The sequence below is a fragment of the Balaenoptera physalus genome (assembly GCF_965194825.1).
Source record: "Balaenoptera physalus genome assembly, chromosome: 20".
NCBI classification, from domain to species: Eukaryota; Metazoa; Chordata; class Mammalia; order Artiodactyla; family Balaenopteridae; genus Balaenoptera; species Balaenoptera physalus.
In genome coordinates, this window is record NC_138901.1 from 55,361,142 (window position 1) to 55,380,917 (window position 19,776).

General features: G+C 45.8%; 1 protein-coding gene and 1 long non-coding RNA gene across 5 annotated transcripts in view; one reads left to right on the forward strand and one right to left on the reverse strand.

Moving 5' to 3' along the window:
* LOC309649899 overlaps positions 1-19,776 on the reverse strand; it is a 309,487-nt gene that overhangs the window by 192,981 nt on the left and 96,730 nt on the right. For all 4 annotated transcript variants that reach the window (XR_014257347.1, XR_014257348.1, XR_014257349.1 and 1 more), the window contains one exon: positions 3,786-4,381. This is a non-coding gene — a long non-coding RNA (uncharacterized lncRNA). The remainder of the gene's footprint in view (positions 1-3,785; positions 4,382-19,776) is intronic.
* ALOX15 (arachidonate 15-lipoxygenase) overlaps positions 6,238-19,776 on the forward strand; it is a 71,647-nt gene continuing 58,108 nt past the window's right edge. Inside the window, exons 1-13 of the mRNA XM_082440508.1 lie at positions 6,238-12,480; positions 14,060-14,264; positions 14,536-14,617; positions 14,702-14,824; positions 14,984-15,087; positions 15,280-15,440; positions 16,323-16,466; positions 16,623-16,832; positions 18,144-18,230; positions 18,332-18,501; positions 18,675-18,796; positions 19,370-19,470; positions 19,583-19,750. Of these exons, the coding sequence (XP_082296634.1) occupies positions 12,346-12,480; positions 14,060-14,264; positions 14,536-14,617; positions 14,702-14,824; positions 14,984-15,087; positions 15,280-15,440; positions 16,323-16,466; positions 16,623-16,832; positions 18,144-18,230; positions 18,332-18,501; positions 18,675-18,796; positions 19,370-19,470; positions 19,583-19,750 (1,812 nt within the window). The 5' untranslated portion in view covers positions 6,238-12,345. The remainder of the gene's footprint in view (positions 12,481-14,059; positions 14,265-14,535; positions 14,618-14,701; positions 14,825-14,983; positions 15,088-15,279; positions 15,441-16,322; positions 16,467-16,622; positions 16,833-18,143; positions 18,231-18,331; positions 18,502-18,674; positions 18,797-19,369; positions 19,471-19,582; positions 19,751-19,776) is intronic.

A 19,776-nucleotide genomic window follows, 5' to 3' on the forward strand; every position in this document is an offset into this window, starting at 1 on the left:
CTGATTGGAAAGGAAGAAATAAAATTGTCCTCATTTCCATTCGATATGATTATCTACATAGAAAATTCAAAGAATCTACAAAAAAGCTCCTGCAACTAATAAGTATGCCTTTCAAGACTGCACGATGCATGATCAATATACAAAAGTTAATTGTATGTCTATATAGTAGCAATGAACAATTGGAATGTGAAATAAGAAAGAACAATTTGCGGGCTTCCCAGGTGGCGCAGTGGTTGAGAATTTGCCTGCCAATGCAGGGGACACGGGTTCGAGCCCTGGTCTGGGAAGATCCCATATGCCACGGAGCGACTAGGCCTGTGAGCCACAATTGCTGAGCCTGTGCGTCTGGAGCCTGTGCTCCGCAACAAGAGAGGCCGCGACAGTGAGAGGCCCGCGCACCGCGATGAAGAGTGGCCCCCACTCGCCGCAACTAGAGAAAGCCCTCGCACAGAAACGAAGACCCAACACAGCCATAAATATAAAAATAAATAAATTTAAAAAAAAAAAAAAAAAAGCTCTCATCACAAGGAAAAAGAAATGTAGCTGTGTGGTGATGGATGTTAACTAGACTTATTAAAAAAAAAAAAAAAAAAAAAAAAGAACAATTTGCAACCACACCAGAAAAAAGAAATACTTAGTAGGTATAAATCTAACAAAATATGTACATGATCTGTATGCTGGAATCTATAGAATACTAATGAAAGAAATCAAAGCAGACCAAATAAATGGAGAGATATACTTTGTTCATGGATTGGAAGACTCAATAATGTTAAATATCAATTCTCCTCAATATATCTATAGATTCATGCAATCCCAATTTAAAAGAACAGCAGAAATTTTTGTTAGTAATTTTTGTCAGTATCAATAAGCAGATTCTAAAACGTATAGCAAAAGGAAAAAGGAAATAGAATAGCTAAAACAGTTTTGGGAATGAAGAACAAAGTTTCAAGACTCATGCTACTTGATTTCAAGACTTTCTATTAAGCTGCAGTAATCAAGTCAGTGTGGTATTGGCTGAAAGATAAGATCATAGAATAAAATAGGTTGTCCAAAAATAGACACAAATATGGTTAGCTGAGTTTTGGCAAAGATGCAAAGGCAATTCAATTGAGAAAAAAATACCTTTCAAGAAGAGGTGCTGGAACACCATTTCCATATGCAATCCACAGGTAAAAAAAAAAAAAAAAAAAATCAACCTTGGCCCATTCCTCACACTTCATACAAAAATTAACTTGGAATAGATCACAGACCTAAATATAAAATGTGAAAAAATAGGAATTCCCTGGTGGTCCAGTGCTTAGGACTTGGCACTTTCACTGCCATGGGCCCAGGTTCAATCCCTGGTCAGGGAACTAAGATCCTGCAAGCCACGTGGTGTGGCCAAAAAAAAAAAAAAAAAATGAAAGAGTAAAACTTCTAGAAGAAAACATAGGAGAGAATCTTTATGACCTTTTGTTAGGCACAGGCAAACACAATCTGTAAAAGAGAAAAATAAAGTTTACCTCCTCATAATTAAAAACTTCTTCTCTGCTGAAAACACTGTTAAGAGATGAAAAGACATCCTCACTTCCTGAGACCTTACTTGTTGGGAGAAAGTATTTGCAAATCACATACCTTAAAAGGCCTTATATCTAGAATACATAAATTACTCCCAAAACAACAATGAGAAAACAAGAAACTCAATAAAAAATGTTTGAAAAGATACTTCCCCAAAAAAGATATACAAGTGTCAAATAAGGACATGAACAGATGCTCATTATAATTAGTCATTAGCAAAATGTAAATTAAAAGCACAATGGCATACTTCTATACACCTACTAGAATGGCCAACACTCCCCCGCCACAAGTCACCCTGTCTCCCCTAAGCTGTACTGGCAAAGATGCACAGCAACTGGAACTCTCATACATTGCTAGTGAGAGGCTGAATCCACAAAAGGACAATGGCCAGAATCATATAAAGAAACAGAGCCATGACCTACAACCACTGGAGCAACCAGCCAGAGACCTTAAACCACACCTCTGAAGCAACCAGTCTAGAAAGCCAACCCACAACCTCTGCAGTAGTTGGCCCCAAACGGTCAGGACTTCGTCAATAACCGCCAGCTTCCCTAATTTTTGCCCCTGCTTCCAATTTAGGACCAACCAGAGAAAGATATACTACGGGCTCCCTTAACCAATCACATAGGATGCCCCACTTCTAGTTAGCTCGGGCCTACAGCCTTTGCAAGGCCAACAGCCTCCAATCAGGAAATACCTGAAGCCATCCCTTTTTTCCATTGTAAAGCTTTTGAGCTACCCCGCCTGCCAAACACAAGTGATACTGGCTGACTCCCTTGCCATATAGTAAGCTCTGAGTAAACAACCTCTGTTTGCTCTCATATGGGCGATCTTTGTTTATTTCCCCACTGGTGGGAATGCAAATTTTCATGGCCTAGAGAAATCCACAAGGTTCCACAAATTTCTGTGGAAGTCTTCAGACTAGTAGTCTCACTATAACTCTGGCCTCTAATCCCAGCTCCCAACATTGTGTCTCTGAATGGTCATTGAATAAACTTAGATGCAAAATTCGGTTCACATCAGATCACATCACATCAAATATTTCATAACATTTATGAAAGGTCCAGAAGGTTTAATGGAGGAAATACATCATGCAGCACAGAGCACTCAGCAATCTCTTTGCCCTCCCATATCCTGCTACATTTCTCCACGACAGTTAGGAGCAATATTTATAATGAATTAAATTACACAGCTGGGGGACTTCCCTGGTGGCTCAGTGGTTAAGAATCCTCCTGCAAATGCAGCGGCACAGGTTAGAGCCCTGGTCTGGGAAGATCGCACATGCCGCAGAGCAACTAAGCCCGTGCGCCACAGCTACTGAGCCTGCACTCTAGAGCCCGCAAGCCACAACTACTGAAGCCCACGTGCCACAACTACTGAAGCCCGTGAGCCGAGAGCCCATGCTCCGCAACAATAGAAGCCCCCAAAATGAGAAGCCTGCGTGCCGCAACGAAGAGTAGCCCCCGCTCGTCGCAACTAGAGAAAAGCCCGCATGCAGCAACAAAGACCCCATGCAGCTAAAAATAAATAAATAAATAATAAAATAAATAGATAAACAAAAACCTTGAGGATATTTTTTAAAAAATTACACAGCTGGGTCCCACTTTGATGGAATAACACTTGTAAAATACACTGTTAACATATGTTAAGGTCCTTATACTTCCTTCCACAATTTCAGCTGGCCCTACTATACTGGAGCCTCAGTTTTGGATTTTTGAGTTCCAAAAGCCTGGACGTAAAGGGATAGGGAATGACTCCTGTGCATAGATGATGGCTGTGGGAAAAGACAAGCCATGCCTGTACCTTTGATTGCAGCCAACGGGTCACCTACTGACTGTTTGCCCTAAAACTCTGCTTAGCCCCTGTCTGAAATATCTCACATGGGTGGCCCTTCTTACTACATCAATGTTATTTGTTAATTGCTTTGCTGATTGATCAGTTTTCTAATAGCACTTCCATGGACTTGGTTCAGTCTTCTATCTTTTTCAACACTTGGAGTTTCACTCTGCAGCCAACTAGATGGGCAAGGTTGGTAGCTGGTGCTAATAAGGGAGGAATGTATACGAGTAAGGACTAATTTTGTAAGTGGCCAGTTCATCATGAATACTTTCTGGCTTTACATAAGCTTATGAGTTTGGGGATTCAGAAAATAAGTATGTGGACCATATGAGTTATTTATTGCTACATTATCATTACCTCAGTGGCTTAGGGCAACAAACACTTATTACCTCATACAATTTCTGAGAGTCAGGTGGTTCTAGCTCAGGTCTCTCATGAGGTTTCAGTCAAGGTGTTGGCTGGGGCTGTAGTCATCTTAAGGCTTAACTGGGGCTGGAGGAACTCACTCACATGGCTGTTGGCTGGAGGTCTGTTTTTCACTGGCTTGTGGCAGGAGAGCTCAGTTTATTGCCATGTGGAGTGCTCCATAGAGTTTCTTTTCTTTTTTTTTTTTTAATAAATTTATTTATTTATTTATTTTTGGCTGCGTTGGGTCTTCAGGCTTCCTCTAGTTGCGGTGAGTGGGAGCTACTCTTCATTGTGGTGCGAGGGCTTCTCATTGCGGTGGCTTCTCTTGTTGTGGAGCACAGGCTCTAGGTGTGCGGGCTTCAGTAGTTGTGGCTCGTGGGCTCTAGAGCACAGGCTCAGCAGTTATGGCGTACAGGCTTAGCCGTTCTGTGGCATGTGGGATCTTCACAGACCAGGGCTCGAAACTGTGTGCCCTTCATTGGCAGGCGGATTCTTAACCACTGCGCCACCAGGGAAGTCCTACAGAGTTTCTTAATTGTCCTCATGACATAACAGCTGACTTCTCCCAGAAAAGCAGCTGAAGAGACACAGAGAGAAGGAGAGAAGGGGAGAGAGAGAGGGAGATGTCTTTTAGCTTCAGAAGTCATATACCATCACTTCTGCCATAGTCTATTGGTTACAAAGACCAACCTTGATACAGTTTGGGAGGAGACTATGCAAGGGCATGAATACCATGAGTTGTGGGTCCCTGGGGACTGTTTTGGAGACTGGCTACCACTGTATGCCCTCTGGCCCCCAACGATTCATATTCCTTCCACATGCCAAATACACTCATCCCCTGTCAGGGCACCCCAAAGTCTAATCCCATTATAGCATCAGCCTGAAGTCCAGAATTTCATCATCTAAATCAGGTCCAGGTATAGATGAGGTTTCTCAAGCATATATTCTATTTTATTTTTAATAAATTTATGTATTTATTTTTTAATTTTTGGCTGCGTTGGGTCTTCATTGCTGTGCATGGGCTTTCTCTAGTTGTGGCAAGCGGGGGCTACTCTTCATTGTGGTGCATGGGCTTCTCATTTTGGGGGTTTCTCTTGTTGCGGAGCACAGGCCCTAGGCGCAGGGGTTTCAGTAGTTGTGGCACACAGGCTCAGTAGTTGTGGCACACGGGCTGTAGAGCACAGGCTCAGTAGTTGTGGCGCACAGGCTTAGTTGCTCCGTGGCGTTTGGGATCTTCCTGGACCAGGGATCGAACCTGTGTCCCCTGCACTGGCAGGCAGATTCTTAACCACTGCGTCACCAGGGAAGTCCCTCAAGTATATATTCTTAAGTACAGTTTCTCCAGTGAAATTCCTCTTCTTCTGAAGACCTGTGGACTAAAGAGAAAGTCATCTGCCTCGCTCCCCCAACATACAGTGGTGGGCTAGGCATAGGATAACATACTCATTCCTATTCAAAAAGCAGGGAGAGGGCAGACAGCAGAAGCAAGAAGAACTACAATCCTGCAGCTTGTGGAACAAAAACCACATTCACAGAAAGATAGACAAGATGAAAAGGCAGAGGGCTATGTACCAGATGAAGGAACAAGATAAAACCCCAGAAAAACAACTAAATGAAGTGGAGATAGGCAGCCTTCCAGAAAATGAATTCAGAATAATGATAGTGAAGATGATCCAGGACCTCGGAATAAGAATGGAGGCAAAGATCGAGAAGATTCAAGAAGTGTTTAACAAAGACCTAGAAGAATTAAAGAACAAACAAACAGAGATGACCAATACAATAGCTGAAATGAAAAATACACTAGAAGGAGTCAATAGCAGAATAACTGAGGCAGAAGAACGGATAAGTGACCTGGAAGACAGAATGGTGGAATTCACTGTTGCAGAACAGACTAAAGAAAAAAGAATGAAAAGAAATGAAGACAGCCTAAGAGACCTCTGGGACAACATTAAATGCAACAACATTCGCATTATAGGGGTCCCAGAAGGAGAAGAGAGAGAGAAAGGACCAGAGAAAATATTTGAAGAGATTATAGTTGAAAACTTCCCTAACATGGGAAAGGAAATAGCCACCCAAGTCCAGGAAGCGCAGACAGTCCCATACAAGATAAACCCAAGGAGAAACACACCAAGACACATAGTAATCAAACTGGCAAAAATTAAAGACAAAGAAAAATTATTGAAAGCAGCAAGGGAAAAACGACAAATAACATACAAGGGAACTCCCATAAGGTTAACAGCTGATTTCTCAGCAGAAACTCTACAAGCCAGAAGGGAGTGGCATGACATACTTAAAATGATGAAAGGGAAGAACCTACAACCAAGATTACTCTACCCGGCAAGGATCTCATTCAGATTCGATGAAGAAATCAAAAGCTTTACAGACAAGCAAAAGCTAAAAGAATTCAGCACCAGCAAACCAGCCCTACAACAAATGCTAAAGGAACTTCTCTAAGTGGGAAACACAAGAGAAGAAAAGGACCTACACAAACAAACCCAAAACAATTAAGAAAATGGTCATAGGAACATACATATTGATAATTACCTTAAAAGGGAATGGATTAAGTGCTCCAACCAAAAGACACAGGCTTGCTGAATGGATACAAAAACAAGACCCATATATATGCTGTCTACAAGAGACCCACTTCAGACCTAGGGACACATACAGACTGAAAGTGAGGGGATGGAAAAAGATATTCCATGCAAATGGAAATCAAAAGAAAGCTGGAGTAGCAATACTCATATCAGATAAAATAGACTTTAAAATAAAGAATGTTACAAGAGACAAGGAAGGACACTACATAATGATCAAGGGATCAAGCCAAGAAGAAGATATAACAATTATAAATATATATGCACCCAACATAGGAGCACCTCAATACATAAGGCAACTTGCTAACAGCTATAAAAGAGGACATCCACAGTAACACAATAATAGTGGGGGACTTTAACACCTCACCTACACCAATGGACAGATAATCCAAACAGAAAATTAATAAGGAAACCCAAGCTTTAAAAGACACAATAGACCAGATAGATTTAATTGATATTTATAGGACATTCCATCCAAAAACAGCAGATTACACTTTCTTCTCAAGTGCGCACAGAACATTCTCCAGGAGAGATCACATCTTGGGTCACAAATCAAGCCTCAGTAAATTTAAGAAAATTGAAATCATATCAAGCATCTTTTCTGACCACAACGCTATGAGATTAAAAATCAATTACAGGGAAAAAAACGTAAAAAATACAAACACTTGGAGGCTAAACAACACGCTACTAAATAACCAAGAGATCACTGAAGATATCAAAGAGGAAATCAAAAAATACCTAGAGACAAATGACAATGAAAACACGACGATTCAAAACCTATGGGATGCAGCAAAAGCAGTTCTAAGAGGGAAGTTATAGCAATACAAGCCTACCTCAAGAAACAAGAAAAATCTCAAGTAAACAATCTAACCTTACACCTAAAGGAACTAGAGAAAGAAGAACAAACAAAGCCCAAAGTTAGCAGAAGGAATGAAATCATAAAGATCAGAGCAGAAATAAATGAAATAGAAACAAAGAAAACAATTGCAAAGATCAATAAAACTAAAAGCTGGTTCTTTGAGAAGATAAACAAAATTGATAAACCATTAGCCAGACTCATCAAGAAAAAGAGGGAGAGGACTCAAATCAATAAAATTAGAAATGAAAAAGGAGAAGTTACAATAGACATGGCAGAAATACAAATCATCCTAAGAGACTACTACAAGCAACGCTATGCCAATAAAACGGACAATCTGGAAGAAATGGACAAATTCTCAGGAAGGTATAACCTTCCAAGACTGAACCAGGAAGAAATAGAAAATATGAACAGACCAATCACAAGTCATGAAATAGAAACTGTGATTAAAAATCTTCCAACAAACATAAGTCCAGGACCAGATGGCTTCACAGGTAAATTCTAACAAACATTTAGAGAAGAGCTAACACGCATCCTTCTCAAACTCTTCCAAAAAATTGCAGAGGAAGAAACACTCCCAAACTCATTTTACGAAGCCACCATCACCCTGATACCAAAACCAGACAAAGATACTACAAAAAAAGAAAATTACAGACCAATATCACTGATGAATATAGATGCAAAAATCCTCAACAAAATACTAGCAAACAGAATCCAACAACACATTAAAAGGATCATACACCACGATCAAGTGGGATTTATCTCAGGGATGCAAGGATTCTTCAGTATATGCAAATCAATCAATGTGATACACCATATTAACAAACTGAAGAATAAAAACCAGATGATCATCTCAATAGATGCAGAAAAAGCTTTTGACAAAATTCAACACCCATTTATGATAAAAACTCTCCAGAAAGTGGGCATAGAGGGAACCTACATCAACATAATAAAGGCCACATACGACAAACCCACAGCAAACATCATTCTCAATGGTGAAAAACTGAGAGCATTTCCTCTAAGATCAGGAACGAGACAAGGATGTCCACTCTCACCACTATTACTCAACATAGTTCTGGAAGTCCTAGCCATGGCAATCAGAGAAGAAAAAGAAATAAAAGGAATCCAAATTGGAAAAGAAGAAGTAAAACTGTCACTGTTTGCAGATGACATGATACTATACATAGAGAATCCTAAAGATACCACCAGAAAACTACTAGAGCTAATCAATGAATTTGGTAAAGTTGCAGGATACAAAATTAATGCACAGAAATCTCCTGCATTCCTATACACTAATGATGAAAAATCCGAAAGAGAAATTAAGGAAACACTCCCATTTACCATTGCAACAAAAAGAATAAAATACCTAGGAATAAACCTACCTAGGGAGACAAAAGACCTGTATGCAGAAAACTATAAGACACTGATGAAAGAAATTAAAGATGATACCAACAGATGGAGAGATATACCATGTTCTTGGATTGGAAGAATCAATATTGTGAAAATGACTATACTACCCAAAGCAACATATAGATTCAATGCAATCCCTATCAAATTATCAATGGCATTTTTTACAGAAGAAGAACAAAAAATCTTAAAATTTGTATGGAGACACAAAAACCCTGAGTAGCCAAAGCGGTATTGAGGGAAAAAAACGGAGCTGGAGGAATCAGACTCCCTGACTTCAGACTATACTACAAAGCTACAGTAATCAAGACAATATGGTACTGGCACAAAAACAGAAATATAGATCAATGGAACAGGATAGAAAGCCCAGAGATAAACCCAGGCAGCTGTGGTCAGCTAATCTATGACAAAGGAGGCAAGGATATACAATAGAGAAAAGACAGTCTCTTCAATAAGTGGTGCTGGGAAAACTGGACAGCTACATGTAAAAGAATGAAATTAGAATATTCCCTAACAGCATACACAAAAATAAACTCAAAATGGATTCGAGACCTAAATGTAAGGCCAGACACTATAAAACTCTTAGAGGAAAACATAGGAAAACACTCTTAATCACAGCAAGATCTTTTTTGATCCACCTCCTAGAGTAATGGAAATAAGAACAAAAATAAACACATGGGACCTAATGAAACTTAAAAGTTTTTGCACAGCAAAGGAAACCATAAACAAGATGAAAAGACAACCCTCAGAATGGGAGAAAATATTTGCAAACGAATCAACGGACAAAGGATTAATCTCCAAAATATATTAACAGCTCATGCAGCTCAATATTAAAAAAACAAACTAACCCAATCAAAAAATGGGCAGAAGACCTAAATAGACACTTCTCCAAAGAAGACATACAGATGGCCAAGAAGCACATGAAAAGCTGCTCAACATCACTAATTATTAGAGAAATGCAAATCAAAACTACAATGAGGTATCACCTCACACCAGTTAGAATGGGCATCTTCAGAAAATCTACAAACAACAAATGCTGGAGAGGGTGTGGTGAAAAGGGAACCCTCTTGCACTGTTGGTGGGCATGTAAATTGATACAGCAACTACGGAGAACAGTATGGAGGTTCCTTAAAAAACTAAAAATCGAATTACCATATGACCCAGCAATCCCACTACTAGGCATATACCCAGAGAAAACCGTAATTCAAAAAGACACATGCATCCCAATGTTCACTGCAGTACTATTTACAATAGCCAGGTCATGGAAGCAACCTAAATGCCCATCGACAGATGAATGGATAAAGAAGATGTGGTACATATATATAATGGAATATTATTCAGCCATAAAAAGGAACGAAATTGGGTCATTTGTAGAGACGTGGATGGATCTAGAGACTGTCATACAGAGTGAAGTAAGTCAGAAAGAGAAAAACAAATATCGTATATTAACGCATGTATGTGGAACCTAGGAAAATGGTACAGATGAACCGGTTTGCTGGGCAGAAATTGAGACACAGATGTAGAGAACAAATGTATGGACACCAAGGGGGGAAAGTGGTGGTGGGGTGGTGGTGGTGGTGGTGGTGTGATGAATTGGGAGACTGGGATTGACATATATACACTAATATGTATTAAATGGAAAACTAATAAGAACCTGTTGTATAAAAAAATAAATAAAATAAAATTCAAAAATTCAAGAAAATAAAAGGGGGGGGGGGAAATAGCCCGGGTTGCTTTATGTTTTACCTCTCAAAGTTAAAACGGCATCTAATCTACCTGCAAGTTACTGTGAATGACTTTTGGGTGTCTTCCTAACTCGTCAATCACACTTTTAACCTGTAAGAAAATTATTAGGTTTGTGCTATTTCTACAGATGATGACTTTTATCCACTATATTTTGATTTTTCTGAATTTCATTTAGAAAAGAAAGTTTGAACTTCGGTTTCAGGGCTTCCATTATAGCCACACTCGATCACAGTTAAGGCTTTTATGATAGCATTTATAGTCTTGAATTTTTTTCAAGATTAAATTTTTGAGATTACAAAAATAACTCATGCTTCTGTAAAATATTTTAAAAATTCTAAAGTATGTAAAAAATGAAAGTCCATTCTCCACCTTTTCCCACTCCCTAGAAATAATCCTTGCTAATACTTTGATGTCCACTCTTTCAGCTATTTTTCTATGTTTATTGTGGACACAGTTTATGCTCATTGTTGACGGAGTTTTTAAAGTTTGAGGATAACTTTTGTCCATGGAGAGAACACTCCACAAATATTGGTATTTTATTTAATACTCGATTTATTAAACATTTATCTATAAACAGAACTTTGAAAAATAAATTTTAATATTTAAACATTGCTTGCATACTTCATTAAATTTCCTTAAATAATCTAAACTGCAATTACAAATTTAATATGATGATTCTTTTGAATACAATTTAAACAGTACACAAAAGGAACACAAATACAATGATTACAAGACTTACTGTCATTATACGTAAATCTGTTTTAACATACCAGCACCATGGATTTAATTACTTTGTTGGTTTCTACTTGTTCTGGTTTTTCTCTAGGAATAAGATATTTTCTCAAGGTTGCTAAAATACTTCTTTTGATGTTTTCTTGGTGTTACCAAAATCTTGCCAGATTCCCTCATATCCCGCAGAGAATATTGTCTCAGATCCTTGAATGCACTGAGGCTACAGAATAGGGCTTCTCAGCAGATTGATTCACACTTGGGGCTCTGAAGCTTGTTGTTTCTTCCAAGGAGCTATCTTTGCTCCAGTAAAACTTCTCCTGTTACCCCAAATAGTCTTTTAATGTTTGCATCTTCTACATAAGTTTTTAATTTCTGCAATCTCTTTCTCCTCTGAAATGATGGATTCCTTTAGTTTCACTTGGCTAGAGTTATGGAACTTCTGGTTTTGTCATTATGATAAATTGACTTGCTTTGTTAGTATTATTAAAAAATTATGCGTGCATTCTTAATGTCTTATGGTTAAGGTGGCGTCTAGTGGATTTTGCTTCTCTTTAGGACATTTGGTTAATTCAGCATCTCAGGACTCCCTTTCTCCTTGGTCACAGAGTGTGAGTAGCAGTGTTGGTTAAGGGGTTGGATCTCCTTTCTACCTGGTTATCATGTGCAGCACATGGCGCTGATCAGTCCTTCCTGTTCTTGGAAGTTATTTTTTCCTGGGACTACTTGGCTCCCAAATGCTGCTGGGTCCCGTCTCCTTGCCGTCTTCATCCTCCCTTGCAGCCTTGAGCACGACCCTTGGCAGTGGTGAACCAACTTGTGAGGCGCGCGCGTGTGTGTGTGTGTGTTCGCGCGCGCGCTTAGATGGAGGGGGGCACCAGCCACTCCCACCATCTGTCTTCCGGGCCAGGCGTCGATTCCTTCTTCCTGCATGTTTTCTGCCCAAATCCGCATCTGCTTCCCCCTACCACCCTCCTCCCACCTCTGCGCCCCCTGCCCCCACCCCGGGAGCCCCGCCTTCTTGGGATCAGGGCTGAGCTCTGGGCTGCGCGGAGCTGAGGACCCCAGAGCGCGGCCAGGCGGGGTTGGTTGGAGACCTGCCACCCACACCCCGAACTCCGCAAGGCTTCGGAGGGGCGCGGTCTCGGGCCCACTTATTTAGCGCATCCACTCTTCTTCCCGCTCAGAAGGGGTGAAACTTCTTTGGGCAAGATGGGTCTCTACCGCGTCCGCGTGTCCACCGGGTCCTCGTTCCGCGCGGGTTCCAACAACAAGGTGCAGCTGTGGCTGGTCGGCCAGCACGGGGAGGCGGCGCTCGGGTGGCGCCTGCGGCCGACGAAGGGCAAGGTGAGCTGGCCGGAGCCGAACGGGGTGGGCTGCGCCCCTGGCCCCAAGACCCGCAAGTCCCCGGGAAGAGACGCGCCGCAGCCGGCCTCCAGCTCCTCCCGGCGGCTCCGCGAGCACGCCCCCGCGCGGAGAGGGCTAGGAGACCGCGGGAGTAAAGCTCTTTAGGGCGGGACGCGGCACACGGTAACTGCTCAATAAATGTTCCCGCCGCCCACCCTCCTTGGAATTGGGATAGTCTTGCGCGCCCGTCGTTCCACAGAGGTCTTTTTTTGGAAACTCAGGGGTCCTTAGAGCGGCCGTCCGTCTCCTGTCTCCTCTTCTTAAAAGCTACTATTTCAGATCTTCACAGATCTTCTCCGACCTTGCGGGCTTTATCTCCGGGATGTGGCGGGGATGGGGACGCAGGAAGAGGGGGGAGAAGAAGCCGAGTGATGAGAGCACTCGATTTCCCCACCCACCCCCTCTCCCCTCTCCCATCACATCTACCTGGTATTCGCTCCCGGCTCCTGTTACTTTTTGCCTCCGCCGAACCCCAGATTCCCATCTCCCGTCCAGCTCTCTCCAAGATCCCCAGATCTGATGTCTGGCCCATGGACGCTTCAAAGGACCATGCTCAAGTGAGGTCCTCCCCTCTCCCCACGTCCCAGACCGCTCCCCTTGTATCCCCCAGGTGCACTCCCACCTCCGCCTCTCTTCGTCTCCGTCCAACCAAGAATCGATCGCTGTCCAGCCCATCTCTTAGATATCTCCGGCATCCATACCCTGATGTCCATCCCACTCTGACCACCAATGTCCCCTCGAACCTACGCCACCTTCATTCTCTTCACCCGCCTCATCGCTTGCGCCCCTGCCCTTCCAAGCCCTTCTGCAGTCAGAGCGATTTCTTCCCAATACATTCCCATCCTTAAAACATTCCCCCGACTGAAAACATTTGAATGGCTTCCGCTTACTCTCAGCACCAATCCAGAGCTCTTGGCTTAACCTTCCAGACTTTACGATCTGGTCCTGCTCATCTTCCCACACCTCGCGCTCAGCGCTCCAGCTCCGCGACGCCGCTCGCCCAGCGTTGGCCTCGGCTCTCCCCGCTTCCCCTCCCTGGCCTGCCTTTCCGCCCCCCCCACCCCTTTTCCTCTTTCTCATTCTCCCCGGCTAAGCCCTTTCCACCTGTGCGTCTCCGCTTAGACGGGGTGTCCTCGGGGAAGCTTGCCCCGGGCTGGGTAGGGCCTCTGTCGGCGCTCGGCCTTGGTGACGGGGTAGAGGGGACACTGTAACTGCCTGGTCACCAGTGCGCTCGCCCACGGCGCGGTGCGGGTGCCCAGTGCCCAGCCCAACGCTCGGCACAATCAGTGACTACAGGGAGGAGTGCCCCTCTCCATCTTCCGTCTCCCGCCTCACCCGGGGCTGAGGAACTCACGACCGAGAATGGGGTCGTGGAGCCACCTGCTTGGTGCGCGCCCCCTTCCTCTCTGGCTCCTTTTGCGCCGCTTTCCCAGAGGCCCAGAGAGAAGGGCGTCCAGAGCTCAGTCTGAGGATCCCTTCCAGAGAGGCCCTCTTGTTGACCCTCTTCTGTCGCGGGCAGGAGGAGGAATTCGAGGTGGACGTGCCAGAGTACCTGGGGCCGCTGCTGTTCGTGAAGCTGAGCAAATGGCACCTCCTTCAGGATGACGCGTGGTTCTGCAACTGGATCTCCGTGCAGGGCCCCGGGGCCAGTGGGGACGAGTTCAGGTTCCCATGCTACCGCTGGCTGGAGGGCAAAGGCATCCTGAGCCTACCCGAGGGCACTGGTGAGCAGCAGGGGGGCTTGGGGGTGTGAGAGGCCTCCGGGGCACGAGAGAAGTTGGGGGTGGGGGAGCGAAGAAGGGGGCGTGGTCTTTGGGGGTCACGGAAGAGGCGGGATGCTGGAACTGGCACAGAGCAGCGTGGAGACTGGGGGTGTGCAGTGATGCTGAAGGGTCAGGGGCCAGCCGCAAGGGCGGGCTGAGGGGCCCTTGGCAGGGACAGGGGAGAGGCTCTCAGGAGGAGCCTCATGGCCCATGCCGTCCTCCCCACTTCTAGGTCGCACAGTGGTTGACGACCCTCAAGGCCTGTTCAAGAAACACAGGGAAGAGGAGCTGGAAGAGAGAAGGAAGCTGTACCGGTCTGCCCCACTCCCACTTCCTGACCCCCCAGGGAGCCACTGACCCTTCCCCAGTACCAATGCCTGGTTTCATTTCCACCGCAGGTGGGGTAACTGGAAGGAGGGGTTAATCCTGAATATGGCCGGAGCCAAACTACGTGACCTCCCCAGAGATGAGAGATTTCTGGAGGACAAAAGAATTGAATTTGAGGCTTCACTGGCCAAGGGGTAAGAACAAGGGAGGCTGGGTGACAGGGAGCTGTCCTGGTTCAGTGGAGGCCAGTGGGTTTACGGACTTCACAGGGCTGGACCAGCCCAAGGTGGATGCGTGGGGTTGTAATGTTTGATTCTGAGAATAACAAACTCTTCGCCCATCCTTCCCTGAAGGCTGGCAGACCTAGCCATCAAAGACTCTTTAAATATTCTGACCAGCTGGAACAGTCTGGATGACTTCAACAGGATTTTCTGGTGTGGCCAGAGCAAGTTGGCTGGTTAGTGCCCCTACCCCAGTATTTCTCTCGGGACCCTTACCCCCAGGTCCTACCCAGTCTAGGGAACCATGGTTGGGAGACCAGAGGCCTGGGCCCCTCCAATAGGCTGGGGTCAAGTGGGGATGGTTTGGTGGGGGTTGGAAAGACCAGGAGCTCAGATCCCACAGCAAACTGCACAAATGCCATCCCCAGAGCGGGTGCGGGACTCCTGGAAGGAGGATGCCTTATTTGGGTACCAGTTTCTCAATGGCTCCAACCCCATGTTGCTGAGACGCTCCAATCACCTTCCTGCCCGCCTAGAGTTTCCTCCAGGGATGGAGGAGCTGCAGGCCCAGTTGGAGAAGGAGCTCCAGGTATGGACGTAAGAGCCCTAAGGAGACCACACAGTGAAATGGGGGTGGGGTCAGTGTTTGCGCTGCTGTGGGGTCTACCGTGGGCCCAGCTTGCTGCCAAATGGCAAGACGGGATTCTACAGCAGAAATCTTTTTTTTTTTTTTTTTAATATTTATGTATGTATGTAAGTATTTATTTAGCTGTGCTGGGTCTTAGTTGTGGCATGTGGGATCTTCGTTGCAGCATGTGGGATCTTTAGTTGTGGCATGCAGGCTCCTTTAGTTGCAGCATACGGGATCTAGTCCCTTGAGCAGGGATCGAACCTGGGCCCCCTGCATTGGGAGCGCAGAGTCTTAACCACTGGACCACCAGGGAAGTCCCTACAGCAGAAATCTTGAGTGATCCTGGAGGGGTGCCCCTCCATGGCTTTCCTCCCCTAAGGAGAATAGCATGCTGTGGAGGAAGAGTATGTGATGAGTGACAGAGACAGAGTCAAAATGAAGAGCTGTAACTGGGTGCTAGGGACTTAGGGAGAGTGTGGAGTAAGAGAATCAGGGTCAGGGCTGGGGCTGTTCATAGGGAGTCAGCATGGAACCAATAAGAGAGAAAACTCATGGGATTTAGGGTGAGACAGACTTGAGCTTGAATCCTGGCTCTGCTGTTTATAAGCTGTGTGACTTCAGGCAAGATATCTATCCTCTCTGATCATCTGTTTCCTCTTTTATAGAACTGGGGCTAATTCAAGTGTATCTAAGAATTATATGAGGCAATAAGCACATGATCCATTACCTGGTAGGAAGTAGGTGATGGAGACAAATTAGTTTCCTTCTTCCTTCGGGGAATCAGAGTGGGAAGAAGATGTCTTATGCTGATAGCAGCCCTTGCCCTCTGCCCCCATCCAGGGAGGCACACTGTTTGAAGCTGACTTCTCCTTGCTGCATGGGATCAAGGCCAACGTCATCCTGTGTAGCCAGCAGTACCTGGCTGCTCCTCTGGTTATGCTGAAACTGCAGCCCGATGGGAAACTCTTACCCATGGTCATCCAGGTGAGAGGACCCAGGCTGTAGGGGTGCGGCAGCAGTCAGATGGAGAACGCTAAGCAACTTTGGAGGAAGAGGAAGAGCTTAAGCATGCAAGGGAAGGGGAGGCTGTTGTGCACTGGCCCTCACCCCTCCCAAATCCCACTTCTGTCCCTGTTCCAGCTCCAACTGCCATGCAAGGGGTTTACCCCACCACTGCTTTTCCTGCCCACGGATCCCCCGATGGCCTGGCTCCTGGCCAAATGCTGGGTCCGCAGCTCTGACTTCCAGCTTCATGAGCTGCTGTCTCATCTCCTAAGGGGACACTTGATGGCTGAGGTCATTGCTGTGGCCACCATGAGGTGCCTTCCATCGATACACCCTATGTTCAAGGTAACACTTTATCCACCCCTTCTCCCCCGCTCTCTGCCCCACAGAGTGGTCCCACCTCTGGAGGCACCTCCTCTGTGGAATCTCAGCTTTTGGGAAGAAGCAACCAATAAAAGACAAATGAACAATGGCGCGAGAGCATGGCTTGCTCTGCATTTCTAACAGGGTGATATCACTTCCCGAGGAGGTGAAAATGATTCATTGATGGGGTGGGGAGTGGTGGGAGGGTGAGGGAGTGGGGGGCAAGAAGTCTTACTCTTTTTATGTATAAAGCACAGATACACATACAGTATATGAACAGAATACACAAATGACTGGGGAGTCCATCAGGGAGAGGGGACCATGCAAATAATACAAAAGATTTTCCCAGCCAGTTTTAAAGGGTTCTCAGATAGTAACACAGGCCAGTTAGAGGGGCTCAGGTCAGCGACAGTAGTCTGGTTCCTTACAGTTAGAACAGAGTGTTCGTCCATTAACGTTTTTCTTGGGTGTCTCCATCTCCGATGGGGCAAATAACCATTCTAGATGCTAGTGCTAAGCAAGACAGGCAAGGTCCTAGTCTCTGGGGATTTTCCTATCCATTAAGGGCTGACAGACGGTGAAGATTGTATTGTAATAGATCAGCTGTGGTGAGTACACTGCAGAGAATCAGAGCAGGGTGATGTGATAGTGAGTTTAGATTGGGTGGTCGGGAAAGGCTCCTTTCAGGAGGTGACAGAGAGAACGAAATTACATGGAGCCAGCCATGAGCAGAGCAAGGGGCACATTGCTCTAGGCAGAGGGAACAGCTTAGTGCCAAGGTCCCGAGTCAGGAACAAGCTTGGAGTGTTTGAAGGACAGAAAGAAGGTCAGTATAATGGACAAAGCGGAGGGTAGGAAATGAAGTTCTGGAGGTAGCAGATTAGACCATGTTCTGGAGGACAAAAAATCTTTAAAATCTTATTATTTTTATGTATAAAGCACATATATATTTACAGGACGTAACAGATATATAGTATATCTGTAGCACTAAAATTTCATGGGGCAGGTAAGAGTGCAAAAAATATCAAAAAAGCCTCCTTTGAGAAGTGATAATGAAAAAAAGGTGGAGAAACATTGAGCTAGACCTTGAACAGTCTTACATGAAGAGAAAAGGAGAATGATTTCTTTCAATTATCAAAGAACATTAAGTCAGTGGTGTCGAGGGGCCACTGGACTTCAGTCCCTGCTTTTCCTGAAGACCTGGTACCTTTCCCGCTTTTCAGCCCCTATTTCCTGCAGGGACGGGCCGCAGCTGTCTTCTGACCCTGCCCTTCCCTGCTCCTCTCCCTCCAGCTTCTCATTCCACACATGCGATACACCATGGAAATTAACCTCAGAGCCAGGACTGGGCTGGTGGCTGATTCGGGAATTTTCGACCAGGTATGAGGAGAGAAAGGGGGCGGTTCCGGACTTCACACTCCCTCCGGCTCTGGCCTCGGGGCAGGTGGACTGCCCTGACCCCGCCTGTCCTTGCTCCTCAGGTGGTGAGCACGGGTGGGGGCGGCCACGTGGAGCTGCTCAAGAGAGCAGGAGCCTTTCTAACCTATAGCTCCTTCTGCCCCCCTGATGACCTGGCTGAGCGGGGGCTCTTGGGAGTCAAGTCTTCTTTCTATGCGCAAGATGCCCTTCGGCTCTGGGAAATCATCTCTCGGTGAGGTGGCAGGGGGCGGTAACGCCGGGGAGGAAGCTGGGAAAACAGGATGGTTTCCCATGCTGTTTTCAGGATGGCCCCCCAGCTGGGGGGCCTCGCGGGCAAGGAGCAGAGGGCCTGGGGGCTCCCTGTCGTCAGCCTCAGCTCCCCCGCCCTGACCCCTCCACTGGCAGCTACGTGGAGGGCATTGTGAGTCTCCACTATAAGACGGACGAGTCTGTGAAAGAGGATCTTGAGCTGCAGGCCTGGTGTCGAGAGATCACTGAGATTGGGCTGCTAGGGGCCCAGGACCGAGGTAGGATGAGCCCCGAGACTCCAGCACATGATTCCTCCTTAGAACTTCCCCAGAATCCTCTCTACTTCTATGGAACCTTCCAGAAGCATTCCCAACCCCTGTGAAAACACCCAAAGCCTTCCCGGATTCCTTTTCCTCTCAGCTAGAAGCAGGTCTCCATCCCGTGCACTGAGAGCCCCTCTAGGTTCCAGATGCAGTGGGACCAGTGGTTGCTCATAAATGTTTAACAACTGGCTCCCTGGGGAAAAAAAAATGCCCCGATTTGTAGCATTTGCCCATTTCCATGGTGTAAATATTGCACTGTGGCTACCAAGGTGATGTCAACCAGCTTGCTAAATACTTGAACATTTGACATCATTGACTCTTGTGAGCCACACCAGCACCCCACTGAGTGGGACCCTCCCAAAAGATCTCCCTGCTTCCGCCACTGCAACCCACGCTCATGTCACTTCCCATAGTAGTTACTGAGAGTTCTTGGTCCTCTTCTTACCTCTCTTGCTCTCCTCCTCAGTCCCTCTGAACTCTGCCTCTATCCTTGGCCTCACAGCTTCTAACTTTCCTAACCCCTTGCAGGGTTTCCCATCGCCCTACAGTCCAAGGACCAGCTCTGCCACTTTGTGACCATGTGCATCTTCACCTGCACTGGCCAGCACAGCTCCAACCACCTGGGCCAGGTACTTATCATAGGGGGGAAGCTGGGCATTTGTGCCTGGAGGGGGAATGGGGCTGTGTGCAGGTGGTCTTAGGGGTTTTCATGTTTAGTAGACATTGACTGCCCCTCCTTAGCTCGACTGGTATGCTTGGGTCCCTAATGCACCCTGCACGATGCGGCTGCCCCCGCCAACCACCAAGGATGTGACACTGGAGACAGTGATGGCAACACTGCCCAACTTTCATCAGGCTTCTCTCCAGATGTCCATCACTTGGCAACTGGGCAGACACCAGTCCATCATGGTGAGAGCCAGGTGCCCGGGTCCCCG